Consider the following 15,237-nt stretch of genomic DNA (forward strand, 5'->3'; position numbering starts at 1 on the left):
ACCACCCTGACTTATTGCTCTATACACTACACCTACCACTACACCACCTGACCACCCTGACTTACTGCTCTATACACTACACCTACCACTACACCACCTGACCACCCTGACTTATTGCTCTATACACTACACCTACTACCACTACACCACCTGACCACCCTGACTTACTGCTCTATACACTACACCTACCACTACACCACCCGACCACCCTGACTTATTGCTCTATACACTACACCTACCACTACACCACCTGACCACCCTGACTTATTGCTCTATACACTACACCTACCACTACACCACCCGACACCACCACCCTGACTTACTGCTCTATACACTACACCTACCACTACACCACCCGACCACCCTGACTTACTGCTCTATACACTACACCTACCACTACACCACCTGACCACCCTGACTTATTGCTCTATACACTACACCTACCACTACACCACCTGACCACCCTGACTTATTGCTCTATACACTACACCTACCACTACACCACCCGACCACCCTGACTTATTGCTCTATACACTACACCTACCACTACACCACCTGACCACCCTGACTTACTGCTCTATACACTACACCTACCACTACACCACCCGACCACCCTGACTTATTGCTCTATACACTACACCTACCACTACACCACCCGACCACCCTGACTTATTGCTCTATACACTACACCTACCACTACACCACCCGACCACCCTGACTTATTGCTCTATACACTACACCTACCACTACACCACCTGACCACCCTGACTTACTGCTCTATACACTACACCTACCACTACACCACCTGACCACCCTGACTTATTGCTCTATACACTACACCTACCACTACACCACCCGACCACCCTGACTTACTGCTCTATACACTACACCTACCACTACACCACCTGACCACCCTGACTTATTGCTCTATACACTACACCTACCACTACACCACCCGACCACCCTGACTTATTGCTCTATACACTACACCACCTGACCACCCTGACTTACTGCTCTATACACTACACCTACCACTACACCACCTGACCACCCTGACTTATTGCTCTATACACTACACCTACCACTACACCACCCGACCACCCTGACTTACTGCTCTATACACTACACCTACCACTACACCACCCGACCACCCTGACTTATTGCTCTATACACTACACCTACCACTACACCACCCGACCACCCTGACTTATTGCTCTATACACTACACCTACCACTACACTACACCACCTGACCACCCTGACTTACTGCTCTATACACTACACCTACCACTACACCACCCGACCACCCTGACTTATAGCTCTATACACTACACCTACCACTACACCACCCGACCACCCTGACTTACTGCTCTATACACTACACCTACCACTACACCACCCGACCACCCTGACTTATAGCTCTATACACTACACCTACCACTACACCACCTGACCACCCTGACTTACTGCTCTATACACTACACCTACCACTACACCACCTGACCACCCTGACTTACTGCTCTATACACTACACCTACCACTACACCACCCGACCACCCTGACTTACTGCTCTATACACTACACCTACCACTACACCACCCGACCACCCTGACTTATTGCTCTATACACTACACCTACCACTACACCACCTGACCACCCTGACTTACTGCTCTATACACTACACCTACCACTACACCACCCGACCACCCTGACTTATTGCTCTATACACTACACCTACCACTACACCACCTGACCACCCTGACTTATTGCTCTATACACCACACCTACCACTACACCACCCGACCACCCTGACTTATTGCTCTATACACTGCACCTACCACTACACCACCCGACCACCCTGACTTATAGCTCTATATACACTACACCTACCACTACACCACCTGACCACCCTGACTTACTGCTCTATACACTACACCTACCACTACACCACCCGACCACCCTGACTTATTGCTCTATACACTACACATACCACTACACCACCCGACCACCCTGACTTACTGCTCTATACACTACACCTACCACTACACCACCCGACCACCCTGACTTATTGCTCTATACACTACACCTACCACTACACCACCCGACCACCCTGACTTATTGCTCTATACACTACACCTACCACTACACCACCCGACCACCCTGACTTACTGCTCTATACACTCTACCTACCACTTGACCACCTGACTTATAAGGTTATCTGACCAGAAGGGACCTGAAGTCAGCTGTTTGCTTTCCGCGTTGGATAAACTTTTCATTCACACAACTTCTTCTCATTAACCAAAAGGCCTCTGGTACTGATATTTGGCCTATAACATGCTGATAGCAAGTTTGTTCAAATGAATGACTTTGACTTTCACTCAAGATCACAGTTGTCAAAGAGGCTAAAATCTTTAAACAACTTCTTCTCAAGAACTAAAAGGCCCATGAAACTCATAATTGGCCTGCGGCATGCTGGGATGAAAGGCTACCAAATTTGTTTAAATGAAGGACCTGACCTTCATTCAAGGTCACAGGGGTGAAAAAGGCTAAAATCTTTAAACAAGTCTTCTCAAGAACTAAAAGGCCTATGTTACTCATATTGGGCCTTTGACATGCTGGGATGAAGGGCTACCAATTGCAGGTTTGTTCAAATGAATGACCTTAATCTTCATTCAATGTCATAGGGGTCAAATATGCTAAAATCTTTAAACAACTAAGTTGCCAATAGTCAGATGACCGTTAAGGCCAATGGGTCACTTGTTGCTCTTTACACTTGGCCTAACATGGACTATGGAATATAAAGTTAGACCAATCATGTTGGAAGACTCCAAATGTTAGCGGTATTCTGATTTGTACAGGCAGCTGCTGGAGAGGACCATGTGATAGTGGTTACCACGGAGAGACAGGTGTTTACCTGGGGCGAAGGGGGCAAAGGTCAATTGGGGCATGGCAATACCGAATCAAAAACAAAGCCTACACTGGTGGAGGCTCTCACAGGGAAATCAATATCAAGGTAAGGGGCACAACAGGGGAATTTTAAACATAACATAAAGGTTGCACAAGTTCTGAGAAATGGATTCAAGCAGCTTTTGAAACTTAGGCTGATTTTTGTAGTTCAAAATGATATAATGTAAATTTATTTTTGAAAAGAATTCCGTCAATTTTGTCAATTTATTGTGTTACATAGTTACATACCACAACATAAAAACTTATTCAATATGAGCATGCTTACAACAACTTTTATATAAAACATGTTTAATATGAGCTCGCTTACAACAACTTTTATATAAAACATGTTTAATATGAGCTCGCTGACAACAACTTTTATATAAAACATGTTTAATATGAGCTCGCTGACAACAACTTTTATATAAAACATGTTTATAATGAGCTCGCTGACAACAACTTTTATATAAAACATGTTTAATATGAGCACGCTGACAACAACTTTTATATAAAACACTTTTAAAATGAGCACGCTGACAACAACTTTTATATAAAACACTTTTAATATGAGCACGCTTACAACAACTTTTATATAAAACACTTTTAATATGAGCACGCTTACAACAACTTTTATATAAAACACTTTTAATATGAGCACGCTGACAACAACTTTTATATAAAACACTTTTAATATGAGCACGCTGACAACAACTTTTATATAAAACATGTTTATAATGAGCTCGCTGACAACAACTTTTATATAAAACATGTTTATAATGAGCTCGCTGACAACAACTTTTATATAAAACATGTTTAATATGAGCACGCTGACAACAACTTTTATATAAAACACTTTTAATATGAGCACGCTGACAACAACTTTTATATAAAACACTTTTAATATGAGCACGCTGACAACAACTTTTATATAAAACACTTTTATAATGAGCTCGCTGACAACAACTTTTATATAAAACATGTTTAATATGAGCACGCTGACAACAACTTTTATATAAAACATGTTTATAATGAGCACGCTTACAACAACTTTTATATAAAACATGTTTATAATGAGCTCGCTGACAACAACTTTTATAAAACATGTTTATAATGAGCTCGCTGACAACAACTTTTATATAAAACATGTTATAATGAGCTCGCTGACAACAACTTTTATATAAAACATGTTTAATAATGAGCTCGCTGACAACAACTTTTATATAAAACATGTTTAATATGAGCTCGCTGACAACAACTTTTATATAAAACATGTTTAATATGAGCTCGCTGACAACAACTTTTATATAAAACATGTTTAATATGAGCTCGCTGACAACAACTTTTATATATAAAACATGTTTAATATGAGCTCGCTGACAACAACTTTTATATAAAACATGTTTAATATGAGCTCGCTGACAACAACTTTTATATAAAACATGTTTATAATGAGCTCGCTGACAACAACTTTTATATAAAACATGTTTATAATGAGCACACTTACAACAATTTTTATTAGCTCACCTGGCCCAAAGGGCCGGTGAGCTTATGTCATGGCGCGGCGTCCGTCGTCCGTCGTCCGTCGTCCGTCCGTCCGTCCGTCCGTCCGTCCGTCCGTCGTCCGTCTGTCCGTCAACATTTCCTTTAAATCGCTACTAGTCATAGAGTTCTGCATGGATTTTAACCAAATTTGGCCAGAAACATCCTTGGGGGGAGGGGAACAGAACTTGTATAAATTTTTGCTCTGACCCCCCGGGGACAGGAGGGGCGGGGCCCAATAGGGGAAATTGAGGTAAATCCTATAAATCGCTACTTGTCCTAGAGTTCTGCATGGATTGAAAACAAATTTGGCCAGAAACATCCTTGGGGGAAGGGGAATAGAACTTGTATAAATATTGGCTCTGACCCCCCGGGGGCAGGAGGGGCGGGGCCCAATAGGTGAAATTGAGGTAAATTCTATAAATCGCTACCTGTCCTAGTGTTCTGCATGGATTTTAACCAAATTTGGCCAGAAACATCCTTGGGGGAAGGGGAACAGAACTTGTATAAATTTTGGCTCTGACCCCCCGGGGACAGGAGGGGCGGGGCCCAATAAGGGAAATTGAGGTACAGTACCTACTACACAGGTATATACCAACACATCCTGAACAGAGTTATAAATGAGCACACAGGTACTGAGGGGCCCCAATACAAATTTAGGGTCCTTTTAAACTACTTTATCTGCAAATGTACACAACTACAGAAAATTAACAGAACTTTTGTAAAATTTTTGGCTTACATTACACAGTACCACCCTAAAATCCTATAAACAACTTGACACACACCTGTATTGTATAACTTTTATGTACAACAACACACAACTTTATAACAAAACAGGTTTACAATTAAATACAACACTCACTTCACAACTCAACTTTTATACACAAACACAATACCAAACATACTACATACAACAGACCACTTATTTATTCATGGGGTAAAAACAGGGGTGGGGCCCAACAGCTTTGACTACAATGATATCTAACACAACCACCCTGACAACATATACAATACACTAAGGTATAGACCACAACTTTGACCACATACAACAGGTAAAATATTATGAGCACGCTTCACACACTACACTCCTGAATTTAATAGGCACACAACTTCTCTTACATTGATACAGCACTACCTACTTTACATACAAACATTTATATGAGCACGCTTACAACAACTTTTTAACAGACCACACAACAACTTTTTTATACAACAACATGTACTTTTAATACACACAACATACTTTTAATGTACAACACACTTTTATATAGCACACTGCTTACAACAAACTTTTATATACTTTTAATATGACACGCTACAACAATTTTATATTGGTTTATATATAGCACGCTACAACACATTAAAACACTGTTTAATAATAACAACAGGTATTATATAAAACAGTACAATGTACACAACTTTACATTTACAGGCTACACTTTTAACTGGCACTTACAACAGGTATTATATACAAACACTTTACACCTATGATGTGTCAGTATGTTACACCTCATTGTGTTCATTACAGGTATGTACAGATGTACCACACACCTCATTGTGTCATTACACAGGTATGTACAGACCACACCTCATTGTGTCATTACACAGGTATGTACAGACCACACCTCATTGTGTCATTACACAGGTATGTACAGACCACACCTCATTGTGTCATTACACAGGTATGTACAGACCACACCTCATTGTGTCATTACTCAGTATGTACAGACCACACCTCATTGTGTCATTACACAGGTATGTACAGACCACACCTCATTGTGTCATTACACAGGTATGTACAGACCACACCTCATTGTGTCATTACACAGGTATGTACAGACCACACCTCATTGTGTCATTACACAGGTATGTACAGACCACACCTCATTGTGTCATTACACAGGTATGTACAGACCACACCTCATTGTGTCATTACACAGGTATGTACAGACCACACCTCATTGTGTCATTACTCAGGTATGTACAGACCACACCTAATTGTGTCATTACACAGGTATGTACAGACCACACCTCATTGTGTCATTACACAGGTATGTACAGACCACACCTCATTGTGTCATTACTCAGGTATGTACAGACCACACCTCATTGTGTCATTACTCAGGTATGTACAGACCACACCTCATTGTGTCATTACACAGGTATGTACAGACCACACCTCATTGTGTCATTACACAGGTATGTACAGACCACACCTCATTGTGTCATTACACAGGTATGTACAGACCACACCTCATTGTGTCATTACACAGGTATGTACAGACCACACCTCATTGTGTCATTACACAGGTATGTACAGACCACACCTCATTGTGTCATTACACAGGTATGTACAGACCACACCTCATTGTGTCATTACACAGGTATGTACAGACCACACCTCATTGTGTCATTACACAGGTATGTACAGACCACACCTCATTGTGTCATTACTCAGGTATGTACAGACCACACCTCATTGTGTCATTACACAGGTATGTACAGACCACACCTCATTGTGTCATTACACAGGTATGTACAGACCACACCTCATTGTGTCATTACTCAGGTATGTACAGACCACACCTCATTGTGTCATTACACAGGTATGTACAGACCACACCTCATTGTGTCATTACACAGGTATGTACAGACCACACCTCATTGTGTCATTACACAGGTATGTACAGACCACACCTCATTGTGTCATTACTCAGTATGTACAGACCACACCTCATTGTGTCATTACACAGGTATGTACAGACCACACCTCATTGTGTCATTACACAGGTATGTACAGACCACACCTCATTGTGTCATTACACAGGTATGTACAGACCACACCTCATTGTGTCATTACACAGGTATGTACAGACCACACCTCATTGTGTCATTACACAGGTATGTACAGACCACACCTCATTGTGTCATTACACAGGTATGTACAGACCACACCTCATTGTGTCATTACTCAGGTATGTACAGACCACACCTCATTGTGTCATTACACAGGTATGTACAGACCACACCTCATTGTGTCATTACACAGGTATGTACAGACCACACCTCATTGTGTCATTACACAGTATGTACAGACCACACCTCATTGTGTCATTACTCAGTATGTACAGACCACACCTCATTGTGTCATTACACAGGTATGTACAGACCACACCTCATTGTGTCATTACACAGTATGTACAGACCACACCTCATTGTGTCATTACACAGGTATGTACAGACCACACCTCATTGTGTCATTACACAGGTATGTACAGACCACACCTCATTGTGTCATTACACAGGTATGTACAGACCACACCTCATTGTGTCATTACACAGGTATGTACAGACCACACCTCATTGTGTCATTACACAGTATGTACAGACCACACCTCATTGTGTACAGTATGTACAGACACCTCATTGTGTCATTACACAGGTATGTACAGACCACACCTCATTGTGTCATTACACAGGTATGTACAGACCACACCTCATTGTGTCATTACACAGTATGTACAGACCACACCTCATTGTGTCATTACACAGGTATGTACAGACCACACCTCATTGTGTCATTACTCAGGTATGTACAGACCACACCTCATTGTGTCATTACACAGGTATGTACAGACCACACCTCATTGTGTCATTACACAGGTATGTACAGACCACACCTCATTGTGTCATTACACAGGTATGTACAGACCACACCTCATTGTGTCATTACACAGGTATGTACAGACCACACCTCATTGTGTCATTACACAGGTATGTACAGACCACACCTCATTGTGTCATTACACAGGTATGTACAGACACACACCTCATTGTGTCATTACACAGGTATGTACAGACCACACCTCATTGTGTCATTACACAGGTATGTACAGACCACACCTCATTGTGTCATTACACAGGTATGTACAGACCACACCTCATTGTGTCATTACACAGGTATGTACAGACCACACCTCATTGTGTCATTACACAGGTATGTACAGACCACACCTCATTGTGTCATTACACAGGTATGTACAGACCACACCTCATTGTGTCATTACTCAGTATGTACAGACCACACCTAATTGTGTCATTACACGGGTATGTACAGACCACACCTCATTGAGTCATTACACAGGTATGTACAGACCACACCTCATTGTGTCATTACACAGGTATGTACAGACCACACCTCATTGTGTCATTACACAGGTATGTACAGACCACACCTCATTGTGTCATTACACAGGTATGTACAGACCACACCTCATTGTGTCATTACACAGGTATGTACAGACCACACCTCATTGTGTCATTACTCAGGTATGTACAGACCACACCTCATTGTGTCATTACACAGGTATGTACAGACCACACCTCATTGTGTCATTACACAGGTATGTACAGACCACACCTCATTGTGTCATTACACAGGTATGTACAGACCACACCTCATTGTGTCATTACACAGGTATGTACAGACCACACCTCATTGTGTCATTACTCAGGTATGTACAGACCACACCTCATTGTGTCATTACACAGTATGTACAGACCACACCTCATTGTGTCATTACACAGGTATGTACAGACCACACCTCATTGTGTCATTACACAGGTATGTACAGACCACACCTCATTGTGTCATTACACAGGTATGTACAGACCACACCTCATTGTGTCATTACACAGGTATGTACAGACCACACCTCATTGTGTCATTACACAGGTATGTACAGACCACACCTCATTGTGTCATTACACAGGTATGTACAGACCACACCTCATTGTGTCATTACCAGTATGTACAGACCACACCTCATTGTGTCATTACACAGGTATGTACAGACCACACCTCATTGTGTCATTACACAGGTATGTACAGACCACACCTCATTGTGTCATTACACAGGTATGTACAGACCACACCTCATTGTGTCATTACACAGTATGTACAGACCACACCTCATTGTGTCATTACACAGGTATGTACAGACCACACCTCATTGTGTCATTACTCAGGTATGTACAGACCACACCTCATTGTGTCATTACACAGGTATGTACAGACCACACCTCATTGTGTCATTACACAGGTATGTACAGACCACACCTCATTGTGTCATTACACAGGTATGTACAGACCACACCTCATTGTGTCATTACACAGGTATGTACAGACCACACCTCATTGTGTCATTACTCAGTATGTACAGACCACACCTCATTGTGTCATTACACAGGTATGTACAGACCACACCTCATTGTGTCATTACACAGGTATGTACAGACCACACCTCATTGTGTCATTACACAGGTATGTACAGACCACACCTCATTGTGTCATTACACAGGTATGTACAGACCACACCTCATTGTGTCATTACACAGGTATGTACAGACCACACCTCATTGTGTCATTACACAGGTATGTACAGACCACACCTCATTGTGTCATTACACAGGTATGTACAGACCACACCTCATTGTGTCATTACACAGGTATGTACAGACCACACCTCATTGTGTCATTACACAGGTATGTACAGACCACACCTCATTGTGTCATTACACAGGTATGTACAGACCACACCTCATTGTGTCATTACACAGGTATGTACAGACCACACCTCATTGTGTCATTACTCAGTATGTACAGACCACACCTCATTGTGTCATTACTCAGGTATGTACAGACCACACCTCATTGTGTCATTACTCAGTATGTACAGACCACACACCTCATTGTGTCATTACACAGGTATGTACAGACCACACCTCATTGTGTCATTACACAGGTATGTACAGACCACACCTCATTGTGTCATTACACAGGTATGTACAGACCACACCTCATTGTGTCATTACTCAGTATGTACAGACCACACCTCATTGTGTCATTACACAGGTATGTACAGACCACACCTCATTGTGTCATTACACAGGTATGTACAGACCACACCTCATTGTGTCATTACACAGGTATGTACAGACCACACCTCATTGTGTCATTACACAGGTATGTACAGACCACACCTCATTGTGTCATTACACAGGTATGTACAGACCACACCTCATTGTGTCATTACTCAGGTATGTACAGACCACACCTCATTGTGTCATTACACAGGTATGTACAGACCACACCTCATTGTGTCATTACACAGGTATGTACAGACCACACCTCATTGTGTCATACACAGGTATGTACAGACCACACCTCATTGTGTCATTACTCAGGTATGTACAGACCACACCTCATTGTGTCATTACACAGGTATGTACAGACCACACCTCATTGTGTCATTACACAGGTATGTACAGACCACACCTCATTGTGTCATTACACAGGTATGTACAGACCACACCTCATTGTGTCATTACTCAGGTATGTACAGACCACACCTCATTGTGTCATTACTCAGTATGTACAGACCACACCTCATTGTGTCATTACTCAGTATGTACAGACCACACCTCATTGTGTCATTACACAGGTATGTACAGACCACACCTCATTGTGTCATTACTCAGTATGTACAGACCACACCTCATTGTGTCATTACACAGGTATGTACAGACCACACCTCATTGTGTCATTACTCAGGTATGTACAGACCACACCTCATTGTGTCATTACTCAGTATGTACAGACCACACCTCATTGTGTCATTACACAGGTATGTACAGACCACACCTCATTGTGTCATTACACAGGTATGTACAGACCACACCTCATTGTGTCATTACACAGGTATGTACAGACCACACCTCATTGTGTCATTACTCAGTATGTACAGACCACACCTCATTGTGTCATTACACAGGTATGTACAGACCACACCTCATTGTGTCATTACACAGGTATGTACAGACCACACCTCATTGTGTCATTACACAGGTATGTACAGACCACACCTCATTGTGTCATTACTCAGGTATGTACAGACCACACCTCATTGTGTCATTACACAGGTATGTACAGACCACACCTCATTGTGTCATTACACAGGTATGTACAGACCACACCTCATTGTGTCATTACACAGGTATGTACAGACCACACCTCATTGTGTCATTACACAGGTATGTACAGACCACACACCTCATTGTGTCATTACACAGGTATGTACAGACCACACCTCATTGTGTCATTACACAGGTATGTACAGACCACACCTCATTGTGTCATTACACAGGTATGTACAGACCACACCTCATTGTGTCATTACCAGGTATGTACAGACCACACCTCATTGTGTCATTACACAGGTATGTACAGACCACACCTCATTGTGTCATTACACAGGTATGTACAGACCACACCTCATTGTGTCATTACACAGGTATGTACAGACCACACCTCATTGTGTCATTACACAGGTATGTACAGACCACACCTCATTGTGTCATTACACAGGTATGTACAGACCACACCTCATTGTGTCATTACACAGTATGTACAGACCACACCTCATTGTGTCATTACACAGGTATGTACAGACCACACCTCATTGTGTCATTACACAGGTATGTACAGACCACACCTCATTGTGTCATTACTCAGTATGTACAGACCACACCTCATTGTGTCATTACACAGGTATGTACAGACCACACCTCATTGTGTCATTACACAGGTATGTACAGACCACACCTCATTGTGTCATTACACAGGTATGTACAGACCACACCTCATTGTGTCATTACACAGGTATGTACAGACCACACCTCATTGTGTCATTACACAGGTATGTACAGACCACACCTCATTGTGTCATTACACAGGTATGTACAGACCACACCTCATTGTGTCATTACACAGGTATGTACAGACCACACCTCATTGTGTCATTACACAGGTATGTACAGACCACACCTCATTGTGTCATTACACAGGTATGTACAGACCACACCTCATTGTGTCATTACACAGGTATGTACAGACCACACCTCATTGTGTCATTACTCAGGTATGTACAGACCACACCTCATTGTGTCATTACACAGGTATGTACAGACCACACCTCATTGTGTCATTACACAGGTATGTACAGACCACACCTCATTGTGTCATTACTCAGGTATGTACAGACCACACCTCATTGTGTCATTACACAGGTATGTACAGACCACACCTCATTGTGTCATTACACAGGTATGTACAGACCACACCTCATTGTGTCATTACTCAGGTATGTACAGACCACACCTCATTGTGTCATTACACAGGTATGTACAGACCACACCTCATTGTGTCATTACTCAGTATGTACAGACCACACCTCATTGTGTCATTACTCAGTATGTACAGACCACACCTCATTGTGTCATTACACAGGTATGTACAGACCACACCTCATTGTGTCATTACACAGGTATGTACAGACCACACCTCATTGTGTCATTACACAGGTATGTACAGACCACACCTCATTGTGTCATTACACAGGTATGTACAGACCACACCTCATTGTGTCATTACACAGGTATGTACAGACCACACCTCATTGTGTCATTACACAGGTATGTACAGACCACACCTCATTGTGTCATTACTCAGTATGTACAGACCACACCTCATTGTGTCATTACACAGGTATGTACAGACCACACCTCATTGTGTCATTACACAGGTATGTACAGACCACACCTCATTGTGTCATTACACAGGTATGTACAGACCACACCTCATTGTGTCATTACACAGTATGAACAGACCACACCTCATTGTGTCATTACACAGGTATGTACAGACCACACCTCATTGTGTCATTACTCAGGTATGTACAGACCACACCTCATTGTGTCATTACACAGGTATGTACAGACCACACCTCATTGTGTCATTACTCAGTATGTACAGACCACACCTCATTGTGTCATTACACAGGTATGTACAGACCACACCTCATTGTGTCATTACACAGGTATGTACAGACCACACCTCATTGTGTCATTACTCAGTATGTACAGACCACACCTCATTGTGTCATTACACAGGTATGTACAGACCACACCTCATTGTGTCATTACACAGGTATGTACAGACCACACCTCATTGTGTCATTTACACAGGTATGTACAGACCACACCTCATTGTGTCATTACACAGGTATGTACAGACCACACCTCATTGTGTCATTACACAGGTATGTACAGACCACACCTCATTGTGTCATTACACAGGTATGTACAGACCACACCTCATTGTGTCATTACACAGGTATGTACAGACCACACCTCATTGTGTCATTACACAGGTATGTACAGACCACACCTCATTGTGTCATTACACAGTATGTACAGACCACACCTCATGTGTCACATGTACAGACACACCTCATTGTGTCATTACACAGGTATGTACAGACCACACCTCATTGTGTCATTACACAGGTATGTACAGACCACACCTCATTGTGTCATTACACAGGTATGTACAGACCACACCTCATTGTGTCATTACACAGGTATGTACAGACCACACCTCATTGTGTCATTACACAGGTATGTACAGACCACACCTCATTGTGTCATTACACAGGTATGTACAGACCACACCTCATTGTGTCATTACACAGGTATGTACAGACCACACCTCATTGTGTCATTACACAGGTATGTACAGACCACACCTCATTGTGTCATTACTCAGGTATGTACAGACCACACCTCATTGTGTCATTACACAGGTATGTACAGACCACACCTCATTGTGTCATTACACAGGTATGTACAGACCACACCTCATTGTGTCATTACACAGGTATGTACAGACCACACCTCATTGTGTCATTACACAGGTATGTACAGACCACACCTCATTGTGTCATTACACAGGTATGTACAGACCACACCTCATTGTGTCATTACACAGGTATGTACAGACCACACCTCATTGTGTCATTACACAGGTATGTACAGACCACACCTCATTGTGTCATTACACAGGTATGTACAGACCACACCTCATTGTGTCATTACACAGGTATGTACAGACACACACCTCATTGTGTCATTACACAGGTATGTACAGACCACACCTCATTGTGTCATTACACAGGTATGTACAGACCACACCTCATTGTGTCATTACACAGGTATGTACAGACCACACCTCATTGTGTCATTACACAGGTATGTACAGACCACACCTCATTGTGTCATTACACAGGTATGTACAGACCACACCTCATTGTGTCATTACACAGGTATGTACAGACCACACCTCATTGTGTCATTACACAGTATGTACAGACCACACCTCATTGTGTCATTACACAGGTATGTACAGACCACACCTCATTGTGTCATTACACAGGTATGTACAGACCACACCTCATTGTGTCATTACACAGGTATGTACAGACCACACCTCATTGTGTCATTACACAGGTATGTACAGACCACACCTCATTGTGTCATTACACAGGTATGTACAGACCACACCTCATTGTGTCATTACACAGGTATGTACAGACCACACCTCATTGTGTCATTACACAGGTATGTACAGACCACACCTCATTGTGTCATTACACAGGTATGTACAGACCACACCTCATTGTGTCATTACACAGGTATGTACAGACCACACCTCATTGTGTCATTACACAGGTATGTACAGACCACACCTCATTGTGTCATTACACAGGTATGTACAGACCACACCTCATTGTGTCATTACTCAGTATGTACAGACCACACCTCATTGTGTCATTACACAGGTATGTACAGACCACAC

At 42.3% G+C, this 15,237-nt stretch overlaps 1 protein-coding gene across 1 annotated transcript in view; it reads left to right on the plus strand.

Annotated features, from left to right (window-relative positions):
- The window catches only part of LOC138306581 (uncharacterized), a 181,641-nt gene that overhangs the window by 124,727 nt on the left and 41,677 nt on the right, over nucleotides 1-15,237 (plus strand). The window contains exon 15 of the mRNA XM_069247019.1: nucleotides 2,858-3,012. Coding sequence (XP_069103120.1) covers nucleotides 2,858-3,012 — 155 coding nt within the window. The remainder of the gene's footprint in view (nucleotides 1-2,857; nucleotides 3,013-15,237) is intronic.

This window comes from Argopecten irradians, chromosome 13 (assembly GCF_041381155.1).
Source record: "Argopecten irradians isolate NY chromosome 13, Ai_NY, whole genome shotgun sequence".
Lineage (NCBI taxonomy): Eukaryota > Metazoa > Mollusca > Bivalvia > Pectinida > Pectinidae > Argopecten > Argopecten irradians.